Source organism: Haplochromis burtoni, unplaced genomic scaffold, assembly GCF_018398535.1.
Source record: "Haplochromis burtoni strain Fernald_Lab_line unplaced genomic scaffold, NCSU_Asbu1 Contig_205, whole genome shotgun sequence".
Lineage (NCBI taxonomy): Eukaryota > Metazoa > Chordata > Actinopteri > Cichliformes > Cichlidae > Haplochromis > Haplochromis burtoni.
In genome coordinates this window covers 894,700-908,493 of record NW_024582566.1, presented here as the reverse complement: position 1 = coordinate 908,493, position 13,794 = coordinate 894,700, and the positions used below count along the sequence as shown (strand labels likewise).

Sequence of the window (13,794 nt, the reverse complement as noted above, 5' to 3'; positions counted from 1 at the left end):
TGTGTGTGTGTGTGTGTGTGTGTGTGTGTGTGTGTGTGTGTGTGGTAACTGAAGTGTGTGTCCTACAGATGTCCTGGCACTGAGGGCCGTAGTGCCCGGGGGATGCTGGAGTTTAAGATGCCCTTGCCGGTAACGACTTCCGGTAAAATGTCACATAACTGGTTCAGGTGACCTTGTGACACCGTGAGGACAGGCGCGTGCACCTACACCCTGCAAGCAGCGAGGTGAATCGTGGCTGTGGGGTTTGGATGACTTTGAGCTGCTGGGAATAAACTTCACAGTAGCATAACTGGATTCATTCGGGGTTTGAGTTGCAGTGTGCTGATGAGCAGGCTGAAGTCCTGTGAGGACAGACTTTACAGGATCGTGTTTCTGTGTTACTGATACAGGGATGTAGTTGGAGTCTTTTGTGAGCCTCATTCCGAGTTCACTCAAACTCCTTAAAAGTGTGTTTTACACTGTTTCTATAGAAGTGTTGGCGTGTCAGGTTTAAAGCACTCATGGCTGGGAAGTGTTTCCCCCTCAGAGTGACGCATGGCTCTGCAGTCATTTTGTCTGCTCTGTGCACACACAGCAGCTCCAGCCACTCATTAATCTAAATGAATCTGGAGACTCTATTATCAGCCGGCTTACTGCAGCTCTGTCAGGTCAAAGGTGCGCTTGAAGCCGAGGTTCTGCTGTCACTCGGCTTAACTGAGTTTTTTATAACAGCTAATTTTCGTGAAGTCTTGTGAAAGTCTCCTTAGGAGACGGAGACAAAGTGTCTAACGCAGTAGCTCTGCTGTTACCACGTGACAGTGAGGCGTTCGCGCGCCGTCTTACTGTGACCTTCCTCACAGCACTCGTCTGTCCTGCAGGTTTGAGGCTGTTCTTGTTGTGTTGCGTCTCATTCGTTCTACCAACCGTGGAAACCAGTCGTCTGTGCTGACTCGGCTTCTGACCTTTTCCTTTTTGGCGACCTTGTTTCTGTTTCCTCATTAGCGCTGTAGTTTCATTCTGAGTCACAGCTGTACGGTCCATATGATTAGTCTGAAGATCATGTAACATATCATCTGCACCACCTCTAAAATATTGATTCCAGTCAGCAGTAACTAACACCATTTCCTCCATGTTCTCAGCAGTTTTAACTTTCTCTGTGCTGACACTCTCTTTCCTTTCCCCCCACAGTCAAAATTACGCTGTTCTATGTTATATTCTACGGCTGCCTGGCTGGGATCTTCATTGGCACCATCCAAGCAATGCTGCTCACTCTGAGTGAATACAAGCCCACCTGGCAGGACAGAGTTGCACCCCCTGGTAAGAGATGGAAGTCTGCTGATCTTCTTCACAGGATGGCCAGTTAATCTTTATTAGAGGTCCCATGATAAACTGGGACTGTTGTGGAGGCAGCAGCAATGAGCTGAACTCGCTGTCTCTATAAAGTGCTGCTGGTAAGAGGAGATGTTACAGTTTGCACAGTAAGAACTCCAACATTTTATCACGATTTAGTCAACATTCCCAAAAACCCTTTGACAAAATTCCCACTTATTCCAACATTTCAGGGTTTAACTTTGAATAGAGAGATTGTCATGTTGCTTGTAGTTTAATGACGTCATCTGAAGTTTTTCAGTTGTTTTCTTGATCAGCGAGCGATATCTAGGGCGTCTGAGGTGCAGACGTGAAGCACAGTCACATACAGTAACCACAAAGCTGGGCATCACTTGTTTGACTGCTTGTGGCACACATAAAAAGACTTTTCCAAACCTGAAAGTAGCCTTTAAAGCACCTGAGCTCAGTCTGGCCTGCCTGACGTTGCTGTGGAGAAGAACTCGCCGCATAATGGCCCCGCTGCCTCTGCTGTGTACACACCACGGCTCTGTTTCCATGACAGAGGGCCGGCTGTGTGTGTGACACTGACAGACTGAAGCTGGGGGCAGTTGGCTTCTTTGCATCCTCATGTCTTCAGCTAAAGTCGTGTAGCGATCGTTGCTGTTACACACGAAGCACTCACTGCTGCGCGGCCCTGTTTATCTTTAAAATCACTTATCAGCTTTCATATCCAGTCATCATCGCTTTCATCCGAGTCCCAGTTCAGACTGTATTCAGCCCATCTTAGCACAATGACTGAAAGCCGAGGGAAACGCTATCTGCCCCTCGGATGCTGCCGTGAGATCGATGTTGCACTGATTCTGCACGTTGGCAGCAGTGTGTGTTTTCACTGTAACTCTGAATGTCTGGTAGCTTTAAAGGTGGTGCTACTGCCAGGATGCCTGTGAGCTTCTGTGACAGCAGGACTGTTTATTGTGTTGGTAGATCTGGTGTTGATGATGAGCAGCACTGAAAGTGCCAAACTGCAGTTCCTTCAATGGCCACCTGAGGCTCAAAAGCAAGTCAGTGCTATAAGCATGTACAGTCTGTGCACACAGTCTCATACAGCAGTGGCACCAGGCGGGGCAGCTTTGGCTTCAGTGCCATTAGTCCGGTTAGCAGACACCCAGCTCCACCTGTTGAGCCACTCGTCTCCGCACTCACCTGGTCTATCTATAAGCATTATGCAAATATGGCGTCTGCCTCCAAAATGATTGGATTTGAAAACCGTACTGGGTGACATCACAATAGTTGTTAATGTTGGCTGTGATTGTGCACCTGCAGGCCTCACACACACCCCACGGTCAGATAAAGCTGAGATGGCCTTCAACCCCCGAGCCGTGGAGACCTTCCTGCCTCACACGAAGGCTCTGAGGGAGTTCCTGGACAAGTACGATGAGAGTAAACAGAAAGACCAGATGAAGTTTGAAGACTGTGGAGGTAAGCGTCACTTGAACTAGTTTCTGCTGGAAAATAACAGAAATGTGATTGCAAACAGGAAGTGCTGTTGTCCGACACATCTGTTACCGCTCGGCTGAGCTTGTACGTGGTGGTTTGGGATCCTTTCCATCACTATGATAGATGCCATGTTGGACCTGGAAGAACCCAACTTTAGGAAACTTAACCCTTTACTTGTTCCTCTAGATCAACCTGCAGACTACAAGAACAGGGGTGACTTGGACAGTGATGTGGGTGTCCGAAAGGCCTGTCGCTTCTCCAGGGCCTTGCTGGGACCCTGCTCTGGCTTGGAGGACACAGAGTTTGGGTTCAAGGAGGGCAAACCCTGTCTGATTGTGAAGCTGAACAGAATTGTCAACTACCGCCCGCGGGTAACTTTAGCCTTCTTTTGTTTACTTGGAGACCAAAGCAGTGCAATGCTTGGTTGAAAATGTCACCTTAGTTGTTAAAGCCCAGCAGCGGTCGGCGCTCATACGGTTTGGCTAACTCGTCTTCTTTCTTTAGCCTCCTACCTCTAATGAGAGTATTCCTGAGGAGGCTCAACCCAAGGTGCAGCCCAACGTGATCCCCATTTACTGCACCAGCAAGGTACGCACAGCCCGCACGCAGCATGTAGCATGGCCTCACTGTCGTCTGACAACGAATTCATGTATGCACGTTCTCTCTTCCAGAAAGAGGAGGACGCTGATAAGATCGGAGAGATTAAGTACTACGGCATCGGTGAAGGGTTCCCCCTGCAGTACTACCCCTATTACGGCAAGAAGCTGCACCCGCAGTACCTGCAGCCGCTGGTGGCGCTGCAGTTCACCAACCTGACCCGGAACACTGACCTCCGCATCGAGTGCAAAGTGTTCGGAGATAACATCGACTACAGCGAGAAGGACCGCTACCAGGGACGCTTTGAGATCAAGATCCAGGTTGAAGAATCATGACCGCCATCAGGCCCATAGCACTCCCCCGCCCCACCCCCCTGTAGTATCAGTCAGTTGTATGAGATGAGAGGGGCAGGCTGTAGCTATTAGCTCGTGTTGGCTGAGTGAAGGGGAAACGCTGTTAGGGACTGTTGTGTAATCTGCTTTCATCACTTGCTTCTGTATTTCTGTCTTAGCCTTAGAATCAAATTTAGGGGAACGTAGCAATAGGGCCAATGATAATATTTAGTGTGCTGTAAATGATACCTCTAAACAAGCCATGGGACACTTCCACGGAGTCTGTGTGCGCGGCATAGCGAGCTGTCTGTCCCCTCTGTATCGCTGCCTGTGTGGTTTTAGCAGCTAGTTCTTTGGAGTGTACAGATCGGGTCCTTCAACCTCATCTTACTGTATGAGCAAGCTTCAGCAGTGCCAGCCATGAGCCTCAGACATGTCCTTAATAATAACATTAATAATAAAATGGTTCCTCGCTGTGATCTATGTAAGGAAAACGCTGCACTCCAGGAAACCTCTCCTCTTCATTTCTTTTACAGCTGATCGTGGGAGACCTCCTTAAATCGTTCAATTGTGTGATTGGGTTTTATTTGTTTCATGCCTTTAACTTTTGATTCTGCCTTGAATGTAGACTCGTGTCCAGTGTGTTAGACCCTGGCCTGTTATAAGGGCGACGGTGCTAACTAAAGGGTTTGTTTTTGTTTTGTTGGCAACTCTCTGAATGTTTGCAACCATGAAACATGTTGGAAGACTTTTATATTTATGCAGTTGTACATTTTATTTCTTTGCAAAATATTGTAATGTATAATGCAATACCAAAGTGATGAGTGTAAGAGAGTCTTTATCAGAAGCAATGCAGTACGCCTTTTGTAGGCTGTCAGCGTCTTGCCTTGCGACCTTTAACGGTTGACTCTGAGTTTATGTTCTGGCCGTGAATGTAGGCGAGTGTGTAACGAAGAGCTGACAGGCGGCTAACTTCCACAGGCCTGATGTCCATGCATTTGTCCAAAAACACGGAGTTCACGCAGAGCTCGGTGGCTTAGATGAATGACGATGTTGGCTTTAATCTGTAGGATCTCATGTTGATGTAAAACATTCGACCATAAATTTACCTCCAGTCAACTTTTCATCTGTTCATTTAATCAGATAGAAACCAATAAAGTCCGACTGGACCTTCCTCTGGTGTCGTGCTCTTTTTGTCTGTTCTCGTGTCGGCGTCACATTTGCATCATGTGTTTGCCCGCCATCCCCAACGAGGGGCTGTGTCCTTCCTGCCTGGAGTCCACGTCCTGCAGCTCAGTATAAAACCCTTTATACTTCGTGTCGTGCTCGTAATGCAGTAGAGCGTTTACATACTGCAGGGGACAGACTGATAGTTAATGATTAAACAGAGTGAAGGAGAAACACCCAGTGCATCATGGGATGCAGAGCTATTGCAGCTAGCTAAGGGAGGATCCAGGGTCGCCTGGTCCAGCTCGAGCTATAGGCTCTATAAAACAGGAAACTCTGTTATTCACTTCAACTCTGCGTCTAAGCAGACATTCGGCACTGGTGAACTGGGAGCCATCCTGTTTTCAGAGTGCATGTGTGCAGGCCCTTTCATGTGCAGTCACATGACAAAAAGACTACAAAGGAAGCTTTAAGCGTGCTTGTGTACATCCAGGCTGAACTTCATGTTTAACTCCTTTTCGAGCTCTTTCAGAGCTTCCAGATGCTCACACAGCTTCATCTCACGCTTCATGGAAACAGGTCTGAAGCTGCTTTCAGTGGCACAAAGTCTGTCTCAACACTGAAAGTAGAGCGTCTGCTAACTCTGTCCGGCTCTCCTGTCTGTGTGACAGAGGACAGGGCCCTCCCCCTCTTCCTGTTTGGCCTCAGTGATGAATGAACTGTTGTTGGCTGAGGGCAGGGCACCGTGACTGGACGATTTCTGTTCCTGTTCAGTTGTTGAGTGTCCAGTGTTGGGTTTCTGTAATTACAGGAGGAAGCTGCTGTGTGCAGCTAACACAGGGATGTTGTTTCAGGCGCCGGGGGGCAAAGCGCCCTTTACTTGAGGCTTTTTTTGTTTTAATGTGTGTGTGTAAAATTATTCATCACCATTTTTCCTTAATGAAACGATCTGGCTTTCATGCGTCACATGATGACCGTTAACCAGCGATCGCCCGTGACGCCACAGCGCGCTGGCTATGAGCAGGAACGAGCTCGCCAGGGGGGCAAGCAGCTTTTGCACTAAACGTGATCTGTTATGCATATCTGCATGAATATGGATTATTACAATATTAAAAAACCTCACTGTATTTTAAAGAAAATGCATTAAGAAACAGACTCTATTAGAGATTATTCCAAATATGATGCAAAATGATTGTATCTACAGTGTGTGACTGGGTGTGTAAAGCGCTGTGCACTGGCCCAAAGAAAATAAAGAAATGATTTTCTCTTTCTGTAGAGGATGAGATGATTTTTAACAGGACATGTTTATAACAGCTGCTTCAAACTGAGGTCCTCTTGGCCCCTGGACACGTGTGTCCTGGTTTCACTGTTCATCTTTACATGTTCTCTGCCGCTTGGTTTTCCTTGTTAATCAGCTCACTTTCCTTCTGCATAAATCAACCTGCTCGCCTGTCACCGCATGCAGGTAGATACGATCTGTTTGCATCAGCACACCTGTGTGCCAAACAAAAAGAATCAATCCTCAGCAACAAGCAAGGCCCACCAGCCAACACCAGTGAGCAGGTGTCTTACTACAGGAGGGGCATTGATGCATGTGTGGAAAACACCGAAGCACGTTTGGTAAATGCACCGTGCTTTTCTTCTCTATCCGAGCAGCCAAGGGTTCATACACGAGTCACACTCCAATGAACACATCAGGAGAAACCCAGGGGTTCGTATCGTGCCCACGGATACGTGACTCTGAGCAGCCCAGTAAGCTCACAGTCTAAATAATAAGTAATAATGGTGGGCTAATGCAGACCTTCCCAAAGTGTGGGGCCCGCCCCTACGGGGCCGCAGAGCCATGGCAGGGGGGGCACGGTATGAAAAGGATAAAACCAATGCTTGGACACTGCTAGCACGGGGCCCACACAAACGCACAGCAGGAGATGAAGCATCCCTGAATATGTTTCCAAACCAACTTCATTCTAAGCCAAAGACTAGAAAATATGGTGAAGCCTGTCTGCCCTTTGGCTTCACCTGCACAGGTGCTGAGGTAGGTCTCCCTGCAGGGTTGGTTTTCCTGTGGTCAGGAGCAGCTGGGCTGTTCAAATCACAGACTAACAGGATCCCACAGCTGTTTATGTTTTTGAACCCATTTTGCACAGAGAGGCATTATTTGGAACATGTATTGACAGCATGCTTAGGCTGCTGCCTCGGATAAAGCGGATGAAGATGGATGGATGGTATTGACAGCAATGTTGAATATTATTACACAGGAAAAAACAACTACATGTAAAATGACGCCTCTGCCTTCGTAAATGGAGGGACAGTAACTGCTGTAAAGCTGCAGACAGTCAGATTAACAGTATTTCGTCTCTATCTGCCATTCTGCAGTTCATCTCACGTAAACAATAACGTGCACACAGCGTGGCGTGGAAAAGGCGCATACCTTTGACGTTGCGTGATGAACTCTGTATTCCTCGTCCACGTAAACGCAAAAAGGAGTTTTAAAAATCTCAGTTTTCGGTGACTCGAAACAGCTGCGTGTTCAAAAACACCCGTGTAGGTGCGGGCGCAGCCTAAAAGAGTTTATTTTCTTACTGCCTGTCATTTATTGCAGGTTACTTGTATTTGCTTAATTGTTTAGTAAATGTTTGAGGTGTGAAATAAACCGCAGTGGAGCGAAATAAGGGTGTGTGGTTGGAGGATGTGTGCGCAAACAAAGTTTGGGAAGCACTGATGTATTGCTGATTATTTCTGAACACAAGAGGGCAGCAGCGCTCCGTGAGTCCGTGCCTGTGACGCGCTGGTTCATAATCAGGAAGATTCACACATAAAAGCACCAACACAGATTCAGTCTATGTGTGCAAAGACTTCAGCAGCTACAGGAAACAGAAGACTCGGGACTCGATCAGTGGGATTTTTGTCTGTTAACGCTACAGCTTGGCTGATTATTTAAAGGAGTGCTCTGGGAACCAGGTTGAACCTGTGTTCTTGGCAGCACAGACTGTGTGTGTTCAGCTGTGCTGATTATTTAGACGATGTTTTCTTGTTTCTGTAAAGCTGGAAGGTCTCGTATGAAGGCACATGATGATGCTGCAGGATGCTCCTCTGGGGACGCAGGTAGAGCTGCCACTGAGGCTGTAATGAATTTAATTGGTGAGTGAGATGAGTGGCTGTCAGCAGCTTGTTAACACATCAGCAGGTCTGGGAATTAGCAGAGAGATGACAGTGAGAGAGGCCTGTCTGCTTGTACAAACCAGCTGTTGATAGTTGCACCAGGCCTCACACTTAGTTTCATTTGAGCTGCAGCGCTTTGTTTATTGGTACCCAGCACATCAGTGTGCATATGGCACAGACACGGCCTCTATAGCAGTGTGTCGTGGTGAGCCGTTGGTCGGCCATGAAGCGTTTTCTGCCTGAGCTTTTACAGATTTTGTTCCGCACTAGACACATGAACTCTGATCATCACTTCTTCTTCTTCGTCTGCCAGAAGGCATCAACAGCTTAACTCCAATCTCATTTACAGCTCCTAATCTGAGTGGCTGCAGCTAAGCACACACACACACACACACGAGCACGTCTTTCAGTGACAGCTGCATCTCCTCATGTGAAGCCACAGACACAGCCACTACCTCACTGATGGAGACCTCAGTCAGATGATGACTGACTGTCCTGTGCAGCCGTCACATCCACTCTGCAGCTGCTCTCACTCGAGCAGCACAGACGGTGAGCGAGCTCGCGGTCCAGCTCAGATTAGAGCAGGCTGCAGGAGGTCCTGCTCCTCCGTCGGCTGCAGGTGGAGTCTGATGTTTTACTTTAGCCGTCCACGCAGTAAGAGGATTTACTCAGACTGGAAGGGATAAAAATAAAGAGTAAGTCTTTATTTTGATATGCCTCTACTCTCTACCTGCAGGAAATGCTGTCAAAACATTTGAATGTATGAAGATTACACCAGCACAAGCTACAGTCACAGTGGGATTGGCTTCATAAGCAAACTGTAAGTACACACTGAAGCCTCCGCTGCACTAACACACACTGTTCATGTCACACCGCTGGAGTGACGCCTGTTCAAGGCTTTCAGTAAAACGATCAGTTCTGTGAAGTCAGGACTCACAAAGTCCACAAAAACGATGGTTTGTCACAGACGGTGTCACCAGCTCTTTGTCTGGTGCTTCTTGTATGCAGGGAAAACGACTCCTTCATGTCTCCCCTCCCTCCGCCTCCTCCCCCTCCCTCCGTCTTCTGCAGGGAGGTGGTGCGGAGTGCACAAGAAGCAGAAAGTCTCCCACACCACAGGAAAAGCTCATCCACCATAAAGCATGACTCTGGTTTTCTGCAGTGACTTGCATTAGAAGTATGTGAGCAGGTGTCCTCGGCTCGGTTCTTGAAGGAGAAAACAAACCTGAGCGACGTGGGATTTATTCCACGCTCATCTTCAATTCCCTTCACAGGTGGAAGCTGCTCAGCATCATCATCTCTCACATTCAGGTAAGTTTACACAATAAGAAGTGGCTGTGATCGCACAAAGACAACTGCAGAACTGCCCAGAGTTAGAGCTTAAATGTCAGGTTGAAACTCTAATTTTAGCTGCTGTGATCCTGGAGTGAAGGGATTTGAGTCAACGGTGCTAAAGAAGAACCATGCAGAGCCAACGAGGCTAAATAAAGATAGGAGCTCTTTATCTGCTGCTCCGTAAACTAAACGCAGACTCTGGTCACAACATTGTTGCTGAACCCTCTTCTGATTTCATGTGAATGCAACAGATTTTCTACAGAAAAAAGGATGAAATGAAATATGTAGAAGCCCAGGCTGCAAATGTTTCTGTTTATCAGACCTTTTTGTGTGTCATCAGCCACATCTTCATCACCATGCTCTCTAATAACTGCAGGCACAGAGTAGCTTCTAGAGCTGAGGTCAGATGTGTTCGGACGTTTCTGCTCCTTAGGTTTGAAATGAAACAATGAAACTACGCCACAGTTTATAATTTCACATTTCAACATTTGGTTCAGTTTTATTTATATACCACTACTTACATAATCGTTATTATTAGTCTGTGAGGCTTTTCCACAGGCTGTCTTTCTCTGTCCTGTAAATCACAGCACAGAGAAAACCCCAACAATCGGACAGCTTCCTTTTGAGCAAGCACTTGGTTACAGTGAGAAGAAAAAACCATTTTTAACAGGAAATAACATCCAACCATTTGCTTTGACACGTTTGGGGCGGTGGATACAGAATAGATAGAAAACATTATTTATAGTTTCCAGACAGAAACAAGTCACATAAAACAGAATATGCTGCTGAACATCCTTGGCAACAGGTACTGGCTGTGGATGATTTGTATCACAGCATGCCTCATTTACCCATTCACACACATATCTTCCACTTATTCATCCTCAAACCTCTGTGGTGACTTTGGTGGTGTGATTGGGATCACTGCCCTGCTGTGGGAGTTGTGGTGCATTTATCTCTTTATGCAGTTTGTACTCATTTCTCCCAAAAACTGATTCTGTTCATCTGGATGTTTTCAGTGGGAGAAACGTTTCGTCATCATCAGGTGACGTCTTCAGTCTCAGCTGACTGCAGGTTCCAATCTTAGAAACAGGACATTTGCATAATGACTGAAACCAGCCCACTGAGGAACAATGGGCTGGGAGGGCAGCTCCTTAATCTTAATTATGCAAATTCTCATGACCATTGATCAACAATCACTGACCAATGGCCATGAGTCCCGTTCACAGAGAGTTGGTGAATGGCTGCAATCACAGCATGTAAGATGGTGACAGATGTACCCTTAGGCCCCTCCTCCATTCAGAGATGGTCTTTTCCTTTTCACGTAAATGGCATCCTTGACTCCGCCCTCAAACCAGCGTTCCTCCCTGTCCAGGATGTTACATCCTCATCATTGAAACAGTGTCCACTGGCCTGTAGGTGTAGACAGACTGCAGAGTCCTGGCCTGACGAGGTGGCTCTGCTGTGTTGGTCCATCCTCTCAGCCAGAGCTTGTTTGGTTTCCCCGATGTATAAATCCTGGCACTGAACAGCGTACACTATGTTGCTCTGTTTGTGTCGGGGACCCGATCCTTGGGCTGGACCAGTTTTTGGCGCAGCGTGTTTTGGGGTTTGAAAGCCACAGAGACCTGGTGTTTAGAGAAAATGTGTCTCAGCTGCTCCGATATAATTTCTGTCCGTTTGACATGTTTAGCACACAAGTCCACATTTGTTTTTAAAACGCATGATTTAATGTAGAAAGAAGCACATTCAACTGAAGAGTATGAGATACACTTACTGCTAACTGTAACCGCTAACTACTAACTATGTGACTCTTAGAAAGACCCCAAAACCAAGCAATCTCTATGCAATCACCACCACGTCTGTGCTGCAGTCATATCAAACTGCATTTGAAAATCACATAAAATCACATCACACACCTAACTAAGGCCCCATCTTATCTTAATGACCTTGTAGTACCATATCACCCTATTAGAGCGCTTCGCTCTCGCTCTGCAGGCCTACTTGTTGTTCCTAGAGTATTTAAAAGTAGAATGGGAGGCAGAGCCTTCAGTTTTCAGGCCCCTCTTCTGTGGAACCAGCTTCCAGTTTGGATTCAGGAGACAGACACTATCTCTACTTTCAAGATCAGGCTTCAAACTTTCCTTTTTGCTAAAGCATATAGTTAGGGCTGGACCAGGTGACCCTGGATCCTCCCTTAATTATGCTGCAATAGATGTAGGCTGCCGGGGATTCCCATGATGCACTGGGAGTTTCTTCTTCACTCACTATGTATTAATAGACCTCTCTGCACTGAATCATTAGTTTTTATTGGTTCTGCTGGAGGTTTCTTCCTGTTAAAAGAGTTTTTCCTTCCCACTGTTGCCAAAGTGCTTGTTCATAGGGGGTCACATGAGTGTTGGGGTTTTCTGTGTGTGTGTTATTGTAGGGTCGACCTTACAGTATAAAGCGCCTTGAGGTGACTGTTGTTGGGATTTGGCGCTGTGTGAATAAAATGAACTGAATTGAATTCAGTCACACTACCAAGCCCAACGAGTGCTGTGAATGTGGGACTTTGGCTTCAAAAAGTACAAAGTTATTTACTTCTATTTAAAGTGCTCATTGTGCTCACACTTTAATTACGACAGCTGCATGCACATGAGCAAAGTGTCCTTTGACCTCAGAGCCTGTATGCAGCTTTGGACCCGGTGAAACAGGCTCAGTGCAGGTCGTGTTTTCCTGTAATCCAGTATGTCACTTGGATTTTTCATTCGAGGTAGTCTTCAAGGATGCACTTTGGAAGAAGCAGCGTCGGCCCTGCGGAGCCCGTCCTCAGCAGACGAGACGGCGCCGTGGGGAACAGGTGAGCTTTCAACCCGAAGCCGCAACAGAACATTATTATACTGAATGCACTCAACATCAATATGCTGTTTTCAAAAGTGATAAGAACATAACTAGCTTCAGTTGTTTGACAATTAGATTTCCACGTACTCAGTCAGACACAGCCAACACAGCAGAGGACGAAGGAATCTGATTCCAGGCTCTGACACAACAAAGCTGAATAAAACGAAGCAGCGTGGAGCAGAGTGAAGGAATTAGTGGAGCTGTCCCAGTGAAGAGCACATGCAATACAAAAGAGAAGAGAGCAGGGTGGCACTGCTACCGTCTTTATGTCAGGAAACACAAGTGAAGTGGTTTCCTGTGTTGTTCCACTCATGTACCCACTGTGGACACGCTGACACGTGTTGCATGTATTTACAGTTGATCTTGTATTATTCACATGTGTTCAAACCCCAGTTACAGTCTCATAATTAACCTGTGTGTGTGTGCCTTTGTGTGTGATGTGTTATCTTCCCATGGTTGGTTTCCTGCTGCCCGTTATGACCGCGCTTATCCTTAAATTGTTCCTTGGTCGCAAATCCATGCAATGATTTATCGATCTTGCAGCGATGATCAACGGGTCCTCGCCGCAAAGAACACAAACAACTGCAACAACAATGACGGGTAAGATGACGTCCTCTCACACGTCTTTATTCTCATCTCACTGATGAGTCAGGCATTCTCCACGTCCGTGTACAGATTCTACAGCTGTCCACAAACCTTTCAGTTCAGGCAGCTGAATCAGTGCTGTGTCAAACCTGTGGTTCAGATGAGGGTCTGATTTGGGGCTGAGCAATCGGTGAGCAGAGGTCTCATCGTTAAACGCATCGTCGCCATCGAAGGCAGCGTAGGATGTTTGTGACAGAGATGTGTGTTATTCTTGAGTTAGACTAGAGGCCGCCCTCAGGTGGAGTGTAAGGGCTGAGTTTAGGACTTTAGAGAGATCAAACAAACTAAATGTGGGACAAAGACTAGAAGTGTGTCAAGAAGCATTTAGCATGTCAATGTGACCTTCTCAGCTCCCTCGTTAATGACATTTACTCTCAATATACTGAGACTGTATTAAAGGAGCTCAGTTGAATTTAATGCTCTTTTATTCTCATGCATGGACTTTTTATACTAGTAGACTTTCAAACCGTTAACTGTCATTCAGGCGTCATTTTGTCTGGTGATCACTGGGGTTAGAGACAGGACGCATCCCTCGACAAGCACATCCTTTCTGAGCTAGAGCTTGTAAAAATGAAAGTCTTGAGATCCACCTTCTAGCAGCTTCCGCCAGTTATTAGAAGCTTTTTGGGCTACTGTGTCAACAGTCACCCAAGTGTTGTTGTGATTTGGTGCTATATAAATAAGGTTGAAGAGGATGATTCTGACACAGGAGGAGATAGAAGATGATGAAAATGTCAGGAAAACAGAGGATATTAAGAGTACATCCCCTACCTGTTTATGAACATTACAGAAAGAAGGACGACAAAAAGGATGAAAAGAAAGACGACAAAAAGGACGACAAAAAGGATGAAAAGAAAGACGACAAAAAGGA

General features: G+C 46.5%; 2 protein-coding genes across 2 annotated transcripts in view; both read left to right on the top strand.

Moving 5' to 3' along the window:
* atp1b1b (ATPase Na+/K+ transporting subunit beta 1b) overlaps positions 1 to 4,908 on the top strand; it is a 5,779-nt gene extending 871 nt beyond the window's left edge. Inside the window, exons 2-6 of the mRNA XM_005938723.3 lie at positions 1,168 to 1,296; positions 2,632 to 2,787; positions 2,992 to 3,176; positions 3,310 to 3,393; positions 3,477 to 4,908. Of these exons, the coding sequence (XP_005938785.1) occupies positions 1,168 to 1,296; positions 2,632 to 2,787; positions 2,992 to 3,176; positions 3,310 to 3,393; positions 3,477 to 3,737 (815 nt within the window). The 3' untranslated portion in view covers positions 3,738 to 4,908. The remainder of the gene's footprint in view (positions 1 to 1,167; positions 1,297 to 2,631; positions 2,788 to 2,991; positions 3,177 to 3,309; positions 3,394 to 3,476) is intronic.
* Positions 4,909 to 9,014: 4,106 nt separating this feature from the next.
* LOC102314189 (cyclic nucleotide-gated channel cone photoreceptor subunit alpha) lies at positions 9,015 to 12,878 on the top strand (the record flags this gene model as incomplete). The annotated part of the gene is given in 3 exon segments (XM_042226302.1): positions 9,015 to 9,374; positions 12,151 to 12,237; positions 12,822 to 12,878. Coding segments are annotated over 2 exon segments (131 nt in total), but the record flags the coding sequence as incomplete, so codon positions are not given.
* Positions 12,879 to 13,794: the final 916 nt, after the last annotated feature.